The 21,692-nt window shown below is 44.0% G+C and overlaps 1 protein-coding gene across 1 annotated transcript in view; it reads left to right on the plus strand.

The window, feature by feature from the left end:
* The window catches only part of LOC127926601 (myelin regulatory factor-like), a 35,629-nt gene extending 15,143 nt beyond the window's left edge, over window positions 1-20,486 (plus strand). The window contains exons 2-3 of the mRNA XM_052512032.1: window positions 19,534-19,624; window positions 20,222-20,486. Coding sequence (XP_052367992.1) covers window positions 19,534-19,624; window positions 20,222-20,486 — 356 coding nt within the window. The remainder of the gene's footprint in view (window positions 1-19,533; window positions 19,625-20,221) is intronic.
* Window positions 20,487-21,692: the final 1,206 nt, after the last annotated feature.

Raw genomic sequence — 21,692 nt, forward strand, 5'->3', positions numbered from 1 at the left:
AATGGTAGTAGTAGTAGTAGTGGTAGTGGTGGTAGTAGTAGTGGTAATGGTGGTAGTAGTGGTAGTAGTGGTAGTAGTCGTAGTGGTAATGGTGGTAGTAGTAGTGGTAGTAGTGGTAGTAGTAGTAGTAGTGGTAGTGGTGGTATGGTAGTAGTAGTGGTAATGGTAGTAGTAGTAGTGGTAATGGTGGTAGTAGTGGTAGTAGTGGTAATGGTAGTAGTGGTAGTAATGGTAATGGTGGTAGTAGTGGTAGTAGTGGTAATGGTAGTGGTAGTAGTGGTAGTAGTGGTAATGGTAGTAGTAGTGGTGGTAGTAGTGGTAGTAGTAGTCATCGTAGTGGTAGTAGTGGTAGTGGTAATAATGGTAGTAGTAGTAGTAGTGGTAGTAGTGGTAATGGTAGTTGTAGTAGTGGTTGTAGTGGTAGTGGTAGTAGTATTAGTGGTTGTAGTAGTAGTGGTTGTAGTAGTAGAAGTGGTAGTAGTAGTAGTAGTAGTGGTGGTAGTGGTAGTGGTAGTAGTGGTGGTAGTAGTATTAGTGGTTGTAGTAGTAGTGGTTGTAGTAGTAGAAGTGGTAGTAGTAGTGGTGGTAGTGGTAGTGGTAGTAGTGGTGGTAGTGGTAGTAGTAGTAGTAGTGGTAGTGGTTGTAGTGGTAGTGGTTGTAGTGGTAGTGGTAGTAGTAGTAGTAGTGGCTGTAGTGGTAGTGGTAGTAGTAGTAGTAGTAGTAGTTGTCGTAGTAGTGGTAGTAGTAGTAGTAGTGGTAGTGGTTGTAGTGGTAGTGGTAGTGGTAGTAGTGGTGGTAGTAGTAGTAGTGGTAGTAGTAGTAGTAGTGGTTGTAGTGGTAGTGGTAGTAGTGGTAGTGGTAGTAGTGGTTGTAGTGGTAGTGGAAGTAGTGGTAGTGGTTGTAGTGGTAGTAGTGGTAGTGGTAGTAGTGGTTGTAGTGGTAGTGGTAGTAGTAGTAGTAGTATAAGTGGTAGTAGTGGTAGTAGTAGCAGTAGTATAAGTGGTAGTAGTGGTTGTAGTGGTAGTAGTAGTAGTAGTATAAGTGGTAGTAGTGGTAGTAGTGGTAGTAGTGGTAGTGGTAGTAGTGGTTGTAGTGGTAGTAGTAGTAGTAGTATAAGTGGTAGTGGTTGTAGTGGTAGTAGTAGTAGTAGTATAAGTGGTAGTGGTTGTAGTAGTAGTGGTTGTAGTAGTAGAAGTGGTAGTAGTAGTAGTAGTGGTAGTGGTAGTAGTGGTGGTAGTAGTATTAGTGGTTGTAGTAGTAGTGGTATTAGTGGTAGTGGTAGTAGTGGTTGTAGTGGTAGTGGTAGTAGTAGTAGTAGTATAAGTGGTAGTAGTGGTAGTAGTAGCAGTAGTATAAGTGGTAGTAGTGGTTGTAGTGGTAGTAGTAGTATAAGTGGTAGTAGTGGTAGTAGTGGTAGTAGTGGTAGTGGTAGTAGTGGTTGTAGTGGTAGTAGTAGTAGTAGTATAAGTGGTAGTGGTTGTAGTGGTAGTAGTAGTAGTAGTATAAGTGGTAGTGGTTGTAGTAGTAGTGGTTGTAGTAGTAGAAGTGGTAGTAGTAGTAGTAGTAGTGGTGGTAGTGGTAGTGGTAGTAGTGGTAGTGGTAGTAGTGGTTGTAGTGGTAGTGGTAGTAGTGGTAGTGGTAGTAGTGGTTGTAGTGGTAGTGGTAGTAGTGGTAGTGGTAGTAGTGGTTGTAGTGGTAGTGGTAGTAGTAGTAGTAGTATAAGTGGTAGTAGTGGTTGTAGTGGTAGTAGTAGTAGTAGTATAAGTGGTAGTAGTGGTAGTAGTGGTAGTAGTGGTAGTAGTATAAGTGGTAGTGGTTGTAATGGTAGTAGTAGTAGTAGTATAAGTGGTAGTGGTTGTAGTAGTAGTAGTAGTGGTAGTGGTAGTAGTGGTAGTTGTAGTAGTAGTAGTAGTAGTAGTCGTGGTGGTAGTAGTGGTAGTAGTAGTCGTAGTAGTGGTAGTGGTGGTAGTAGTAGTAGTAGTAGTGATATTAGTGATAGTAGTGGTTTTAGTTGTAGTAGTGGTTGATATATTATATATATTATAATGAATCTCACTGACTGGACTCAGGTACGTAGTGACAGATATATTATAATGAATCTCACTGACTGGACTCAGGTACGTAGTGACAGATATATTATAATGAGTCTCACTGACTGGCCTCAGGTACGTAGTGACAGATATATTATAATGAATCTCACTGACTGGACTCAGGTACGTAGTGACAGATATATTATAATGAGTCTCACTGACTGGCCTCAGGTACGTAGTGACAGATATATTATAATGAATCTCACTGACTGGACTCAGGTACGTAGTGACAGATATATTATAATGAATCTCACTGACTGGACTCAGGTACGTAGTGACAGATATATTATAATGAGTCTCACTGACTGGACTCAGGTGCGTATTGACAGATATATTATAATGAATCTCACTGACTGGACTCAGGTACGTAGTGACAGATATATTATAATGAGTCTCACTGACTGGCCTCAGGTACGTAGTGACAGATATATTATAATGAATCTCACTGACTGGACTCAGGTACGTAGTGACAGATATATTATAATGAATCTCACTGACTGGACTCAGGTACATAGTGACAGATATATTATAATGAGTCTCACTGACTGGCCTCAGGTACGTAGTGACAGATATATTATAATGAATCTCACTGACTGGACTCAGGTACGTAGTGACAGATATATTATAATGAGTCTCACTGACTGGACTCAGGTACGTAGTGACAGATATATTATAATGAGAAAAGACTTTTGAATGGTGAGACCTGTTGGACCATTTTATGACGATGACAATACTGGTAACGCAAAATAGACCTCTCGTTAAATACATCTCTTGTTAAATACACCTCTCATTAAATACACCTCTCTTTCCATACACATCTCGTTAAATACACCTCTTGTCGTGATTCAGGGCAGCTCATTCTCCAGGCCCTGAGAGCTATAGGGTGGAAGGTTAGTGTCGTGTAATGTAGTGTGGGCAGTAGGTTGGCTCAGAGTCTCATGGTTCGTGGTTTACTGCTGGTCTGTGTATGGCCGCTAGAGGAATGTTTAGGACCAGCCAGGCTTACCAAGCTCATAGAGGCTGTTTTATTTTCCACCTTTACAGCTTTCTGATCACGTAACATGTCAGTACTACTGGGCACACCAGTCTCTCTGGTCTACAAACGTTTGTTGCGTCAATATGGTACTTTTTAGGGATGATGTGTGAAGGAATTAGGATACTGTTGGACATATTGCTCTTTATGCATAGAGCTCGTAGGTCTTGACCAGTATTGGAATACTAGAGTACTATCGTAGAGTACAATGGTAGAGTACTACCGTAGAATACTATCATAGAGTACTATCGTAGCATACTATCATAGAGTACTACCGTAGAGTACTATCATAGAGTACTATCATAGAGTACTATCGTAGCGTACTATCATAGCGTACTATCGTAGAGTACTATCGTAGAGCACTATCGTAGAGTACTATCGTAGAGCACTAACGTAGAGTACTATCGTAGAGTACTATCGTAGAGCACTATCGTAGAGTACTATCGTAGAGTACTATCGTAGAGTACTATCGTTGAGTACTAACAGAGTGCTATTGTAGAGTACTATCGTAGAGTACTATTGTAGAGTACTATCAGAGTACTGTCGTAGAGTACTATCATAGACAACTATCGTAGAGTACTATCATAGACAACTATCGTAGAGTACTATCGTAGAGTACTATCAGAGTACTATCGTAGAGTACTATCGTAGAGTACTATCAGAGTATTATCAGAGTACTATCGGTATCATACTCTTCACCCCTCCCCACCTCTGAATCCCCCCATGTCAATGGCATGCTGTCTCTACCTTTCGTTCATTCCCTACTCTCTCTTCACTCTCTGTCTCTCTGTCTCTCTCGTTCCCTCTCTCCCTCTCCTAATCTTTGGAGCCAGGTCGGCCAGCCCGGTGTGCCAGGTGCTGTGTGTGGCGAACTGGTACAGCCCTGTCTCATGACTGGACTGGGGAGTAATCCCCATTACAACACACACACACACACACACACACACACACACAGTCCCACTCACATTTGTAAACCCAAATTGCGAGTCTCAGGGAGGTCTCAGGAAAAACGGAAAGCGTTACCACGACAGCTGTAGGGAAAGAATCATATCAAAAATAGAGAGGGATTTTATCTTCTCATATTTTGGTTCAGGTGCTCCCTCTCATCTTCAACATGCTTTGGCTGCGCGCAGGTACAGTACACTGCCCTCTGACTATCTCTGTCTCTCTCTGTGTGTCTGTCTCTCTGACTGTCTCTCTCTGTCTCTCTGACTGTCTCTGTCTCTCTGACTGTCTCTCTCTGTCTATATCTGTGTGTCTGTCTCTCTGTCTCTCTGACTGTCTCTCTCTGTCTCTCTGTGTGTCTGTCTCTCTGACTGTCTCTCTCTGTCTATCTCTGTGTGTCTATCTCTCTGACTGTCTCTCTCTGTCTATCTCTTTTTAAAATACATCTGTGTGTCTGTCTCTCTGTCTGTTAGAGGGGATTCTCATGTGTGTCTGTCTCTCTGTCTGTTAGAGGATTCCTCATGTGTGTCTGTCTCTCTGTCTGTTAGAGGGGTTTCCTCATGTCAATCATGTTTGTTTACATGTGTCAGTCATGTTGTTGTTGTTTGTTGTTGTTATTGTGACTCGGGTTGTGGGACAAGTTGAGTGGAGAACGAGGAAGCTGAGCTACTCAGACATTACATCTGATGAAGGACTATAGTTTACTCATGCTCCAAACATTCAGAGCTACTTCGTGACCGGTTTCTCAATATAATTCATGTAACTTGTTTAAAAAAAATATATATATATATACAAAATACAGAATGTATTTTAAAAGCTCAGCTCAACTACAGACACCCTGGTTCGAATCCAGGCTGTATCACAAGCGGCTGTGATTGGGAGTCCCATAGGGCCCAGTGTCGTCCTGGTTTGGACGGTGTAGGCCGTCATTGTAAATAATCATTTGTTCTTAACTGATTTGCCTCGTTAAATAAAGGTTCATTTAAATTATGTAAATGTTAAAATAGCTTTGGAGCAAAGCTCAGGCCAGTGTGATACAGATGAATAACTAAGTCAGGCTAGTCTTGGTTGTTGTATGGTGATGACAGTATAGTGATGACAGTATGGTGATGACAGTATGGTGATGACAGTATAGTGATGACAGTATAGTGATGACAGTATAGTGATGACAGTATAGTGATAACAGTATGGTGATGACAGTATGGTGATGACAGTATAGTGATGACAGTATGGTGATGACAGTATAGTGATAATAGTATGGTGATGACAGTATAGTGATAACAGTATGGTGATGACAGTATAGTGATGACAGTATAGTGATAACAGTATGGTGATGACAGCATGGTGATGACAGTATAGTGATAACAGTATAGTGATAACAGTATGGTGATGACAGTATGGTGATGACAGTATAGTGATGACAGTATAGTGATGACAGTATAGTGATAACAGTATGGTGATGACAGTATGGTGATGACAGTATAGTGATGACAGTATGGTGATGACAGTATGGTGATGACAGTATAGTGATGACAGTATGGTGATGACAGTATAGTGATGACAGTATGGTGATGACAGTATGGTGATGACAGTATGGTGATGACAGTATGGTGATGACAGTATAGTGATGACAGTATGGGGATGACAGTATAGTGATGACAGTGTGGTGATGACAGTATAGTGATGACAGTATGGTGATGACAGTATGGTGATGACAGTATAGTGATGACAGTATGGTGATGACAGTATGGTGATGACAGTATAGTGATGACAGTATAGTGATGACAGTATAGTGATGACAGTATGATGTTGACAGTATGGTGATGACAGTATAGTGATAACAGTATGGTGATGACAGTATGGTGATAACAGTATAGTGATGACAGTATAGTGATGACAGTATGGTGATGACAGTATAGTGATGACAGTATGGTGATGACAGTATGGTGATGACAGTATGGTGATGACAGTATAGTGATGACAGTATGGTGATGACAGTATGGTGATGACAGTATAGTGATGACAGTATGGGGATGACAGTATGATGTTGACAGTATGGTGATGACAGTATAGTGATAACAGTATGGTGATGACAGTATGGTGATAACAGTATAGTGATGACAGTATAGTGATGACAGTATGGTGATGACAGTATAGTGATGACAGTATAGTGATTATGGTTGAAACTGTGTGTGTCATATTGACAGTCTGATGATCATAGTATGAAATTTGTGCTGCTGGGAATGAGATGAATTATTAACATTTATTAAGGCGCGCACACACACACACACACACACACACACACACACACACACACACGCACACGCACACGCACACGCACACACGCACACACACGCACACACACAAATGAAATCATGTGCTTCTACAGAGCAGGCAGTGTTAATACATTATACTGTGCAGTACTGTAGTCTGCTGCACTGATGATGTGTTCTGGACGGTCAGGGTGAGATCAACAGAGAACAGACATTAGATCAACAGACAGACATTAGATCAACAGACAGACATTAGATCAACAGAGAACAGACATTAGATCAACAGAGAACAGACATTAGATCAACAGAGAACAGACATTAGATCAACAGAGAACAGACATTAGATCAACAGAGAACAGACATTAGATCAACAGACAAGACATTAGATCAACAGACAAGACATTAGATCAACAGAGAACAGACATTAGATCAACAGACAAGACATTAGATCAACAGACAAGACATTAGATCAACAGAGAACAGACATTAGATCAACAGAGAACAGACATTAGATCAACAGAGAACAGACATTAGATCAACAGAGAACAGACATTAGATCAACAGACAAGACATTAGATCAACAGACAGACATTAGATCAGCAGAGAACAGACATTAGATCAACAGACAGACATTAGATCAACAGAGAACAGACATTAGATCAACAGAGAACAGACATTAGATCAGAGAGAACAACAGAACAGACATTAGATCAACAGAGAACAGACATTAGATCAACAGACAGACATTAGATCAACAGAGAACAGACATTAGATCAACAGAGAACAGACATTAGATCAACAGAGAACAGACATTAGATCAACAGACAGACATTAGATCAACAGAGAACAGACATTAGATCAACAGAGAACAGACATTAGATCAACAGAGAACAGACATTAGATCAACAGAGAACAGACATTAGATCAACAGAGAACAGACATTAGATCAACAGACAGACATTAGATCAACGGAGAACAGACATTAGATCAACAGAGAACAGACATTAGATCAACAGAGAACAGACATTAGATCAACAGACAGACATTAGATCAACGGAGAACAGACATTAGATCAACAGAGAACAGACATTAGATCAACAGACAGACATTAGATCAACAGACAGACATTAGATCAACAGAGAACAGACATTAGATCAACAGACAAGACATTAGATCAACAGACAAGACATTAGATCAACAGAGAACAGACATTAGATCAACAGACAAGACATTAGATCAACAGAGAATAGACATTAGATCAACAGAGAACAGACATTAGATCAACAGACAAGACATTAGATCAACAGACAAGACATTAGATCAACAGAGAACAGACATTAGATCAACAGAGAACAGACATTAGATCAACAGAGAACAGACATTAGATCAACAGAGAACAGACATTAGATCAACAGACAAGACATTAGATCAGCAGAGAACAGACATTAGATCAACAGAGAACAGACATTAGATCAACAGAGAACAGACATTAGATCAACAGACAAGACATTAGATCAACAGAGAACAGACATTAGATCAACAGACAGACATTAGATCAACAGACAGACATTAGATCAACAGAGAACAGACATTAGATCAACAGAGAACATACATTAGATCAACAGAGAACAGACATTAGATCAACAGAGAACAGACATTAGATCAGCAGAGAACAGACATTAGATCAACAGAGAACAGACATTAGATCAACAGAGAACAGACATTAGATCAACAGACAGACATTAGATCAACAGAGAACAGACATTAGATCAACAGAGAACAGACATTAGATCAACAGACAAGACATTAGATCAACAGAGAACAGACATTAGATCAACAGACAAGACATTAGATCAACAGACAAGACATTAGATCAACAGAGAACAGACATTAGATCAACAGAGAACAGACATTAGATCAACAGAGAACAGACATTAGATCAACAGAGAACAGACATTAGATCAACAGAGAACAGACATTAGATCAACAGAGAACAGACATTAGATCAACAGAGAACAGACATTAGATCAACAGACAAGACATTAGATCAACAGACAAGACATTAGATCAACAGAGAACAGACATTAGATCAACAGAGAACAGACATTAGATCAACAGAGAACAGACATTAGATCAACAGACAAGACATTAGATCAACAGACAAGACATTAGATCAACAGACAAGACATTAGATCAACAGAGAACAGACATTAGATCAACAGAGAACAGACATTAGATCAACAGACAGACATTAGATCAACAGACAGACATTAGATCAACAGAGAACAGACATTAGATCAACAGAGAACAGACATTAGATCAACAGAGAACAGACATTAGATCAACAGAGAACAGACATTAGATCAACAGAGAACAGACATTAGATCAACAGAGAACAGACATTAGATCAACAGAGAACAGACATTAGATCAACAGACAGACATTAGATCAACGGAGAACAGACATTAGATCAACAGAGAACAGACATTAGATCAACAGACAGACATTAGATCAACAGACAGACATTAGATCAACAGACAAGACATTAGATCAACAGAGAACAGACATTAGATCAACAGAGAACAGACATTAGATCAACAGAGAACAGACATTAGATCAACAGAGAACAGACATTAGATCAACAGACAAGACATTAGATCAACAGACAAGACATTAGATCAACAGAGAACAGACATTAGATCAACAGACAAGACATTAGATCAACAGAGAATAGACATTAGATCAACAGAGAACAGACATTAGATCAACAGACAAGACATTAGATCAACAGACAGACATTAGATCAACAGAGAACAGACATTAGATCAACAGAGAACAGACATTAGATCAACAGAGAACAGACATTAGATCAACAGACAAGACATTAGATCAGCAGAGAACATACATTAGATCAACAGAGAACAGACATTAGATCAACAGAGAACAGACATTAGATCAACAGACAAGACATTAGATCAACAGAGAACAGACATTAGATCAACAGACAGACATTAGATCAACAGACAGACATTAGATCAACAGAGAACAGACATTAGATCAACAGAGAACATACATTAGATCAACAGAGAACAGACATTAGATCAGCAGAGAACAGACATTAGATCAACAGAGAACAGACATTAGATCAACAGAGAACAGACATTAGATCAACAGACAGACATTAGATCAACAGAGAACAGACATTAGATCAACAGAGAACAGACATTAGATCAACAGACAAGACATTAGATCAACAGAGAACAGACATTAGATCAACAGACAAGACATTAGATCAACAGACAAGACATTAGATCAACAGAGAACAGACATTAGATCAACAGAGAACAGACATTAGATCAACAGAGAACAGACATTAGATCAACAGAGAACAGACATTAGATCAACAGAGAACAGACATTAGATCAACAGAGAACAGACATTAGATCAACAGAGAACAGACATTAGATCAACAGAGAACAGACATTAGATCAACAGAGAACAGACATTAGATCAACAGACAAGACATTAGATCAACAGACAAGACATTAGATCAACAGAGAACAGACATTAGATCAACAGAGAACAGACATTAGATCAACAGAGAACAGACATTAGATCAACAGAGAACAGACATTAGATCAACAGAGAACAGACATTAGATCAACAGAGAACAGACATTAGATCAACAGACAAGACATTAGATCAACAGACAAGACATTAGATCAACAGACAAGACATTAGATCAACAGAGAACAGACATTAGATCAACAGAGAACAGACATTAGATCAACAGAGAACAGACATTAGATCAACAGAGAACAGACATTAGATCAACAGACAGACATTAGATCAACAGACAGACATTAGATCAGCAGAGAACAGACATTAGATCAACAGACAGACATTAGATCAACAGAGAACAGACATTAGATCAACAGACAGACATTAGATCAACAGAGAACAGACATTAGATCAACAGAGAACAGACATTAGATCAACAGAGAACAGACATTAGATCAACAGAGAACAGACATTAGATCAACAGACAGACATTAGATCAACAGACAAGACATTAGATCAACAGACAAGACATTAGATCAACAGACAGACATTAGACCAACAGAGAACAGACATTAGATCAACAGAGAACAGACATTAGATCAACAGAGAACAGACATTAGATCAACAGAGAACAGACATTAGATCAACAGAGAACAGACATTAGATCAACAGACAAGACATTAGATCAACAGAGAACAGACATTAGATCAACAGACAAGACATTAGATCAACAGACAGACATTAGATCAACAGAGAACAGACATTAGATCAACAGAGAACAGACATTAGATCAACAGACAAGACATTAGATCAGCAGAGAATAGACATTAGATCAACAGAGAACAGACATTAGATCAACAGACAAGACATTAGATCAACAGACAGACATTAGATCAACAGAGAATAGACATTAGATCAACAGACAGACATTAGATCAACAGAGAACAGACATTAGATCAACAGACAAGACATTAGATCAACAGAGAACAGACATTAGATCAACAGAGAACAGACATTAGATCAACAGAGAACAGACATTAGATCAACAGAGAACAGACATTAGATCAACAGAGAACAGACATTAGATCAACAGACAAGACATTAGATCAACAGACAGACATTAGATCAACAGAGAACAGACATTAGATCAACAGAGAACAGACATTAGATCAACAGAGAACAGACATTAGATCAACAGACAAGACATTAGATCAACAGACAGACATTAGATCAACAGACAGACATTAGATCAACAGACAAGACATTAGATCAACAGACAGACATTAGATCAACAGACAGACATTAGATCAACAGAGAACAGACATTAGATCAACAGAGAACAGACATTAGATCAACAGACAAGACATTAGATCAACAGAGAACAGACATTAGATCAACAGACAAGACATTAGATCAACAGACAGACATTAGATCAACAGAGAACAGACATTAGATCAACAGAGAACAGACATTAGATCAACAGACAGACATTAGATCAACAGAGAACAGACATTAGATCAACAGAGAACAGACATTAGATCAACAGAGAACAGACATTAGATCAACAGACAGACATTAGATCAACAGACAGACATTAGATCAACAGAGAACAGACATTAGATCAACAGACAAGACATTAGATCAACAGACAGACATTAGATCAACAGACAGACATTAGATCAACAGAGAACAGACATTAGATCAACAGACAAGACATTAGATCAACAGACAGACATTAGATCAACAGACAGACATTAGATCAACAGACAAGACATTAGATCAACAGACAGACATTAGATCAACAGAGAACAGACATTAGATCAACAGACAAGACATTAGATCAACAGAGAACAGACATTAGATCAACAGAGAACAGACATTAGATCAACAGAGAACAGACATTAGATCAACAGACAAGACATTAGATCAACAGAGAACAGACATTAGATCAACAGAGAACAGACATTAGATCAACAGACAAGACATTAGATCAACAGACAGACATTAGATCAACAGAGAACAGACATTAGATCAACAGAGAACAGACATTAGATCAACAGACAAGACATTAGATCAACAGACAGACATTAGATCAACAGACAGACATTAAATCAACAGACAGACATTAGATCAACAGAGAACAGACATTAGATCAACAGAGAACAGACATTAGATCAACAGACAAGACATTAGATCAACAGAGAACAGACATTAGATCAACAGACAATACATTAGATCAACAGACAGACATTAGATCAACAGAGAACAGACATTAGATCAACAGACAGACATTAGATCAACAGACAAGACATTAGATCAACAGACAAGACATTAGATCAACAGAGAACAGACATTAGATCAACAGAGAACAGACATTTGATCAACAGACAAGACATTTGATCAACAGACAAGACATTAGATCAACAGAGAACAGACATTAGATCAACAGAGAACAGACATTAGATCTACAGACAGACATTAGATCAACAGACAAGACATTTGATCAACAGACAAGACATTAGATCAACAGAGAACAGACATTAGATCAACAGAGAACAGACATTAGATCAACAGACAGACATTAGATCAACAGACAAGACATTAGATCAACAGAGAACAGACATTAGATCAACAGAGAACAGACATTAGATCAACAGACAAGACATTCGATCAACAGACAAGACATTAGATCAACAGACAAGACATTAGATCAACAGACAAGACATTAGATCAACAGACAGACATTAGATCAACAGAGAACAGACATTAGATCAACAGACAAGACATTAGATCAACAGACAGACATTAGATCAACAGAGAACAGACATTAGATCAACAGAGAACAGACATTAGATCAACAGAGAACAGACATTAGATCAACAGAGAACAGACATTAGATCAACAGACAAGACATTAGATCAACAGACAGACATTAGATCAACAGAGAACAGACATTAGATCAACAGACAAGACATTAAATCAACAGACAGACATTAGATCAACAGACAGACATTAGATCAACAGACAAGACATTAGATCAACAGACAAGACATTAGATCAACAGAGAACAGACATTAGATCAACAGACAAGACATTAGATCAACAGACAAGACATTAGATCAACAGAGAACAGACATTAGATCAACAGAGAACAGACATTAGATCAACAGAGAACAGACATTAGATCAACAGACGGACATTAGATCAACAGACAGACATTAGATCAACAGACAAGACATTAGATCAACAGACAGACATTAGATCAACAGAGAACAGACATTAGATCAACAGACAGACATTAGATCAACAGACAGACATTAGATCAACAGAGAACAGACATTAGATCAACAGAGAACAGACATTAGATCAACAGACAAGACATTAGATCAACAGAGAACAGACACACTGACCAACCACACTGGCCTCTGACCAACCACACTGGCCCCTGACCAACCACACTGGCCCCTGACCAACCACACTGGCCCCTGACCAACCACACTGGCCCCTGACCAACCACACTGGCCCCTGACCAACCACACTGGCCCCTGACCAACCACACTGGCCTCTGACCAACCACACTGGCCCCTGACCAACCACACTGGCCCCTGACCAACCACACTGGCCTCTGACCAACCACACTGGCCCCTGACCAACCACACTGGCCCCTGACCAACCACACTGGCCTCTGACCAACCACACTGGCCCCTGACCAACCACACTGGCCTCTGACCAACCACACTGGCCCCTGACCAACCACACTGGCCCCTGACCAACCACACTGGCCCCTGACCAACCACACTGGCCCCTGACCAACCACACTGGCCCCTGACCAACCACACTGGCCCCGACCAACCACACTGCTGCCCCTGACCAACCACACTGGCCCCTGACCAACCACACTGGCCTCTGACCAACCACACTGCTGCCCCCCATAATCTGAAAAGGGCAGTCTGTCTGTATAGCGGTTGTCCTGACAATCATAACGTTGTTCCCTGTCGTGACACAGCTGGACATAGAGGGGAGCCAGGGATATGCATCTCACAGCCCTATCTAGTAACCCTACTGTTTCAACATGTCCTAGTGAAGTTACATTATCACACAGACAACTAAAATTGACCACATTTTGTGTGACTACGGCGCGAGCAAAAGAAAATGGAAGCAAGTCCTAATTTAGCGGAGCGTCAAAGCGGATGTAATAGTATAACTTTAGACCGTCCCCGCCCGACCCGGGCGCGAACCAGGGACCCTCTGCACACATCAACAACACAATATAATAGTATAACTTTAGACCGTCCCCTCGCCCCGACCCGGGCGCGAACCAGGGACCTCTGCACACATCAACAACACAATATAACAGTATAACTTTAGACCGTCCCTCGCCCGACCCGGGCGCGAACCAGGGACCCTCTGCACACATCAACAACACAATATAACAGTATAACTTTAGACCGTCCCTCGCCCCGACCCGGGCGCGAACCAGGGACCCTCTGCACACATCAACAACACAATATAATAGTATAACTTTAGACCGTCCCTCGCCCGACCCGGGTGCGAACCAGGGACCCTCTGCACACATCAACAACACAATATAATAGTATAACTTTAGACCGTCCCTCGCCCCAACCCGGGCGCGAACCAGGGACCCTCTGCACACATCAACAACACAATATAACAGTATAACTTTAGGCCGTCCCCGCCCCGACCCGGGCGCGAACCAGGGACCCTCTGCACACATCAACAACACAATATAACAGTATAACTTTAGGCCGTCCCCTCGCCCGACCCGGGCGCGAACCAGGGACCCTCTGCACACATCAACAACACAATATAATAGTATAACTTTAGACCGTCCCCTCGCCCGACCCGGGCGCGAACCAGGGACCCTCTGCACACATCAACAACACAATGTAACAGTATAACTTTAGGCGTCCCCCTCGCCCGACCCGGGCGCGAACCAGGGACCCTCTGCACACATCAACAACACAATATAACAGTATAACTTTAGGCCGTCCCTCGCCCAGACCCGGGCGCGAACCAGGGACCCTCTGCACACATCAACAACACAATATAATAGTATAACTTAGGCCGTCCCCTCGCCCAGACCCGGGCGCGAACCAGGGACCCTCTGCACACATCAACAACACAATATAATAGTATAACTTTAGGCCGTCCCCTCGCCCAGACCCGGGCGCGAACCAGGGACCCTCTGCACACATCAACAACACAATATAACAGTATAACTTTAGGCCGTCCCCCGCCCGACCCGGCGCGAACCAGGGACCCTCTGCACACATCAACAACACAATATAATAGTATAACTTTAGGCCGTCCCCTCGCCCAGACCCGGCGCGAACCAGGGACCCTCTGCACACATCAACAACACAATATAATAGTATAACTTTAGGCCGTCCCCTCGCCCAGACCCGGGCGCGAACCAGGGACCCTCTGCACACATCAACAACACAATATAACAGTATAACTTTAGGCCGCCCCTCGCCCAGACCCGGCGCGAACCAGGGACCTCTGCACACATCAACAACACAATATAATAGTATAACTTTAGGCCGTCCCTCGCCCGACCCGGGGCGAACCAGGACCCTCTGCACACATCAACACAATATAATAGTATAACTTTAGGCCGCCCCCCTCGCCCAGACCCGGGCGCGAACCAGGGACCCTCTGCACACATCAACAACACAATATAACAGTATAACTTTAGGCCGTCCCCCGCCCCGACCCGGCGCGAACCAGGGACCCTCTGCACACATCAACAACACAATATAACAGTATAACTTTAGGCCGTCCCCGCCCACCCGGGCGCGAACCAGGGACCCTCTGCACACATCAACAACACAATATAACAGTATAACTTTAGACCGTCCCCCGCCTCGACCCGGGCGCGAACCAGGGACCCTCTGCACACATCAACAACACAATATAACAGTATAACTTTAGACCGTCCCCTCGCCCGACCCGGGCGCGAACCAGGGACCCTCTGCACACATCAACAACACAATATAACAGTATAACTTTAGACCGTCCCCTCGCCCGACCCGGGCGCGAACCAGGGACCCTCTGCACACATCAACAGCAGTCACCCACGAAGCACGTTACCCATCGCTCCACAAAGCCGCTAGTGCCCTTCGCAGAGCAAAGGGGAACTACTACTTCAAGGCCTCAGAGCAAGTGACGTAACCGATTGAAACAGTATTTAGCGTGCACCACCGCTAACTCTCTAGCGTTTCACATCCGTTACACAGACACCACTCTAGTATCCACACTTTCAAACTCCGATAATAACTAGTGATTTACTGCTAATTCGGACACAATATCAACCCATGAGTATCATCACCTCCTGGATTTATGTCACTCTCTCTTTCTCTCTCTCTCTCTCTTCTCTTTGGATTCTCTCTCTCTTCTTCCAATCTCCCTCTCTCTCTCTCTCTCTCTCTCTCTCTCTCTCTCTCTCTCTCTCTCTCTCTCTCTCTCTCTCTCTCTCTCACACACACATATATCCTTCTGTCTCCAACCACCCCACTCCCTCTTCGTTATCAGTCCTGCCAGTCTGAATTTACTGCCAGTTTGGGCAGGGTGCACATCTGGTCTTTATTTAAGTGAAAACCATCCTCTTCCTTCCCTTCTCATTCTCTCTTCCTCCTTTCCTCTTCCTCTCCCCCTCTTCTCCTGCTCCTCCTCCTCTCATTCGGTCCTTCTCATCCTCCCCCCACTTGGCTCTGGCATGTATTCATGAACCTTGTCCTAACAAGAATTGCCGAAGAACTTTTCATCTGAAGACACTCCGTCTATAATCTCTAATTGTTTTTACACTCCCATCTTGCTGTCAGCAAACACATTTCTGATGTGATCCAGCTGTATGAGAGATAAACAACAGCACTCTGTACATTTCTATGAATGAGACGTGGCTGCTTCTAAAGATGGGGGGAAAGACCACTGAATGAGCGGCAGAGAGCGACGAGAGGAATTCCGAGGTGGCTGAGTGCTGATCAAGTGAGATTTTAAATAGCAAGGGGTTTGAAGACAGAGGGCTAAGAGAGAGAAAGCGACACTAACACAGACATTTTTGACATTCCCGAACTGAGTAGCAGCTTCATCTATCGAGAGAGAGAGACAAGTTGTCTAACCATGGCCCACCCACTGTTTACCTCTTTCTGACCCCTCTCTACCTAACCTCATTCACCCATTCTTCACCTCTGTCACACTCACTCGCTTTGTTGTCGAAATCCCCTGTAGAAATAGTTTAAGTAAAATAGTGTCTGTGTACTCTCCATGCTGGTGTTTCTGAGGATTATGGGATAGAGTCACGTGGATTCGGGAGCTTTGCCTGAGATGGGGTGAGTACGGTCCCACGTCCCTGGATGGAGTGAGGTTGAGCTGGGTGAGAGAATAGAGGTGATGAATTATTTCACACGCCAACACTTAAACCAAGCTAAAAACCATTGCTGGTGCACCCAATAGACTAGCACAATGTATAGGCTACTGACTGGTTGTTGATGAGGAGGAGGACGAGGAGGAGGACGAGGAGGAGGAGGAGGAGGAGGAGGAGGAGGAGGAGGAGGAGGAGGAGGAGGAATCTTCGTAGTATACTTACTATTGGTTGAAATGGACATGTCAGAATTAGTACTTTAGATGTATTTATCATGAGAGAAAGTAGTTGTTTTTTTGCAGAAAAGAAAGGGAACATGAAGAACAATGTAGCGAGGTAAACTAAAGAACTGACTCATCTGAACCCAGCTATCAGATGACCTGTCAACACCAGCCCACCCTGTCTGAACCCAACACCAGCCCACCCTGTCTGAACCCAACACCAGCCCACCCTGTCTGAACCCAACACCAGCCCACCCTGTCTGAACCCAACACCAGCCCACCCTGTCTGAACCCAACACCAGCCCACCCTGTCTGAACCCAACACCAGCCCACCCTGTCTGAACCCAACACCAGCCCACCCTGTCTGAACCCAACACCAGCCCACCCTGTCTGAACCCAATACCAGCCCACCCTGTCTGAACCCAATACCAACCCATCCTGTCTGAACCCAACACCAACCCACCCTGTCTGAACCCAACACCAGCCCACCCTGTCTGAACCCAACACCAGCCCACCCTGTCTGAACCCAATACCAGCCCACCCTGTCTGAACCCAACACCAGCCCACCCTGTCTGAACCCAACACCAGCCCACCCTGTCTGAACCCAATACCAACCCATCCTGTCTGAACCCAACACTAACCCACCCTGTCTGAACCAAACACCAGCCCACCCTGTCTGAACCCAACACCAACCCACCCTGTCTGAACCCAACACCAGCCCACCCTGTCTGAACCCAACACCAGCCCACCCTGTCTGAACCCAACACCAGCCCACCCTGTCTGAACCCAACACCAGCCCACCCTGTCTGAACCCAACACCAGCCCACCCTGTCTGAACCCAACACTAACCCACCCTGTCTGAACCCAACACCAGCCCACCCTGTCTGAACCCAATACCAACCCATCCTGTCTGAACCCAACACCAACCCACCCTGTCTGAACCCAACACTAACCCACCCTGTCTGAACCCAACACCAGCCCACCCTGTCTGAACCCAATACCAACCCATCCTGTCTGAACCCAACACCAGCCCACCCTGTCTGAACCCAACACCAGCCCACCCTGTCTGAACCCAACACCAGCCCACCCTGTCTGAACCCAACACCAGCCCACCCTGTCTGAACCCAACACCAGCCCATCCTGTCTGAACCCAACACCAGCCCACCCTGTCTGGAACCCAACACCAGCCCATCCTGTCTGGAACCCAACACCAGCCCACCCTGTTTGAACCCAACACCAGCCCATCCTGTCTGAACCCAACACCAGCCCATCCTGTCTGAACCCAACACCAGCCCACCCTGTCTGAACCCAACACCAGCCCACCCTGTCTGAACCCAACACCAACCCATCCTGTCTGAACCCAACACTAACCCATCCTGTCTGAACCCAACACCAACCCATCCTGTCTGAACCCAACACCAGCCCACCCTGTCTGGAACCCAACACTAACCCACCCTGTCTGAACCCAACACCAGCCCACCCTGTCTGAACCCATCCTGTCTGAACCCAACGCCAGCCCATCCTGTCTGAACCCAACACCAGCCCACCCTGTCTGAACCTAACACCAGCCCATCCTGTCTGAACCCAACACCAGCCCACCCTGTCTGAACCCAACACTAACCCACCCTGTCTGAACCCAACACCAGCCCATCCTGTCTGAATCCAACACCAGCCCACCCTGTCTGAACCCAACACCAGCCCACCCTGTCTGAACCCATCCTGTCTGAACCCAACACCAGCCCATCCTGTCTGAACCCATCCTGTCTGAACCCAACACCAGCCCACCCTGTCTGAACCCATCCTGTCTGAACCCATCCTGTCTGAACCCAACACCAACCGATCATGTCTGGACTCAGACATAAGATCCAGATGGCCATAGTCTTGGTCTTAGCGTTCCCAAACAGTGAAACCGAATCCAGCATCACTCTCTATGGTCTAGTTCACTCAGGTGATACAACTGATGTACAACACATTCTCTCTCTTTTCTACTCCCCCTCCTCCTCCTCCTCCTCCTCTCTCTCTGTAGGTCATGATATTACCAGCTCCTTGGAGCCAGCGAACATTGACACCAGTATTCTGGAGGACTACATCAGTAAGGAGGACGACAGCACTGACATGTGAGTGGCTCCCGGGAAACGGTAGAAAACGTTTTGTAATTGAAAACGTAAATTGGGTTTTTCTTATTGGACAGGTCCAGGTATTCCTCGCTGTTTCAGGCAGTTTTCATCCTTTTGGTGCCTAATGAACCACACCTGTCTGTCATTGTCATGCCAAACAACCACAGGAGTTAGCGACAACACAAACACATCTGTGACCAGCTTATCAATGCGACCAAACAACAAGTATGTCTAACCAGGGTAGCGTTTATTAGGTACCAAATGTGGGGAAAAATGTGCTGAAAAAGGGACTGGATTTGTCCAACAAGAAACATAGGTTTTTGTTTTCCGTTGCAAAACGCTTTAATACGTTTTCAATTGAGTGCCCTGATAAACACGACCCACCTCAACACACAATAACCAATTCATAACATGCTATTCTAGGGACATTTCCAATTGAACTAATATTAATGAACACAATCACATGGTTGTCTGACCTAGCTACTTTTAGATGAATGACTGTAAGTCTGGATAAGAACGGCAGCTAAATGATCAAAATGTAAAATATGTAAATATATATATATATATATATATATATTCTCCTCTGTGTTTCCCCAGCTGTTTTTCTGAGGTCCATAGCGGTGCCCCAGGGCCTAACTCTTACTCATCACCCCAAGCCGGCGTTTCCTCTTCTGGGGGTGGTTTGCAGTGTGGCGTGAACCCCCTATCCCCCTCCGTCAGGGAAACCCCACTCCCACCCCCAGCCCTGCCAAACCCCCTACCCCCCACCCCTGAGCCTGCTGAGACACAACAACTACCCCTGCCTGGGGCAACACAACCACCAGCAGAACCACCAGCAGCAGCAGGACCACATCAAGCCTGAACACAGAGGACACTACGCACCAGGGTGAGCTGGCGGGTTGGGGGTGATTGGGGGGAGAGGGTGAGGAGGGAGGTCAGGGAGAAGGAGGGAGTCAAGGAGTGATGCTTAGGGAAAGGGAGTGGGTGATGGTAAGGGTTAGGGTGAGGGAGTGGGTGATGGTGGGGGTTAGGGTGAGGGAAAGGGAGTGGGTGATGGTGATGGTGAGGGAAAGGGACTGGGTGATGGTTAGGGTGAGGGTGAGGGAAAGGGAGTGGGTGATGGTGAGGGCTAGGGTGAGGGAAAGGGAGTGGGTGATGGTGAGAGAAAGGGAGTGGGTGATGGTTAGGGTGAGGGAAAGGGAGTGGGTGATGGTGAGGGCTAGGGTGAGGGTGAGGGAAAGGGAGTGGGTGATGGTGAGGGCTAGGGTGAGGGAAAGGGAGTGGGTGAGGGTGAGGGCTAGGGTGAGGGTGAGGGAGTGGGTGAGGGTGAGGGCTAGGGTGAGGGAAAGGGAGTGGGTGAGGGTGAGGGCTAGGGTGAGGGTGAGGGAGTGGGTGAGGGTGAGGCTGAGCTGTCTGGGACTATAAATGGATAGATGGATGATGGGGAATGGTAGGCAACAGAAACTGACATGTTGTAGTTATAGAGAAAGATGACAGATTATGCTACTACAGTATGTGGACACCTGCTAGTTGAACATCTCATGGGCATTAATATAGAGTTGGTCTCCTCTTTGCTGCTATAACAGCCTCCACTCTTCTGGGAAGGCTTTCTACTAGATGTTGGAACATTGCTGCTATAACAGCCTCCACTCTTCTGGGAAGGCTTTCCACTAGATGTTGGAACATTGCTGCTATAACAACCTCCACTCTTCTGGGAAGGCTTTCCACTAGATGTTGGAACATTGCTGCTATAACAGCCTCCACTCTTCTGGGAAGGCTTTCCACTAGATGTTGGAACATTGCTGCTATAACAGCCTCCACTCTTCTGGGAAGGCTTTCCACTAGATGTTGGAACATTGCTGCTATAACAGCCTCCACTCTTCTGGGAAGGCTTTCCACTAGATGTTGGAACATTGCTGCTATAACAGCCTCCCAAGATGGCGTAGCAGTCGGACGTATGTTTTGTCTTGTCCCGTCCTGTCTAGTGTAAATATAGTTTTCTTCGTTTTTTTTCTGTATATATTTCGTACATATTTTAATCTCACTCTCAAACTAGAGCTGAATATAC

This window comes from Oncorhynchus keta, unplaced genomic scaffold (genome assembly GCF_023373465.1).
Source record: "Oncorhynchus keta strain PuntledgeMale-10-30-2019 unplaced genomic scaffold, Oket_V2 Un_contig_7904_pilon_pilon, whole genome shotgun sequence".
In the NCBI taxonomy this organism is placed as follows: Eukaryota; Metazoa; Chordata; class Actinopteri; order Salmoniformes; family Salmonidae; genus Oncorhynchus; species Oncorhynchus keta.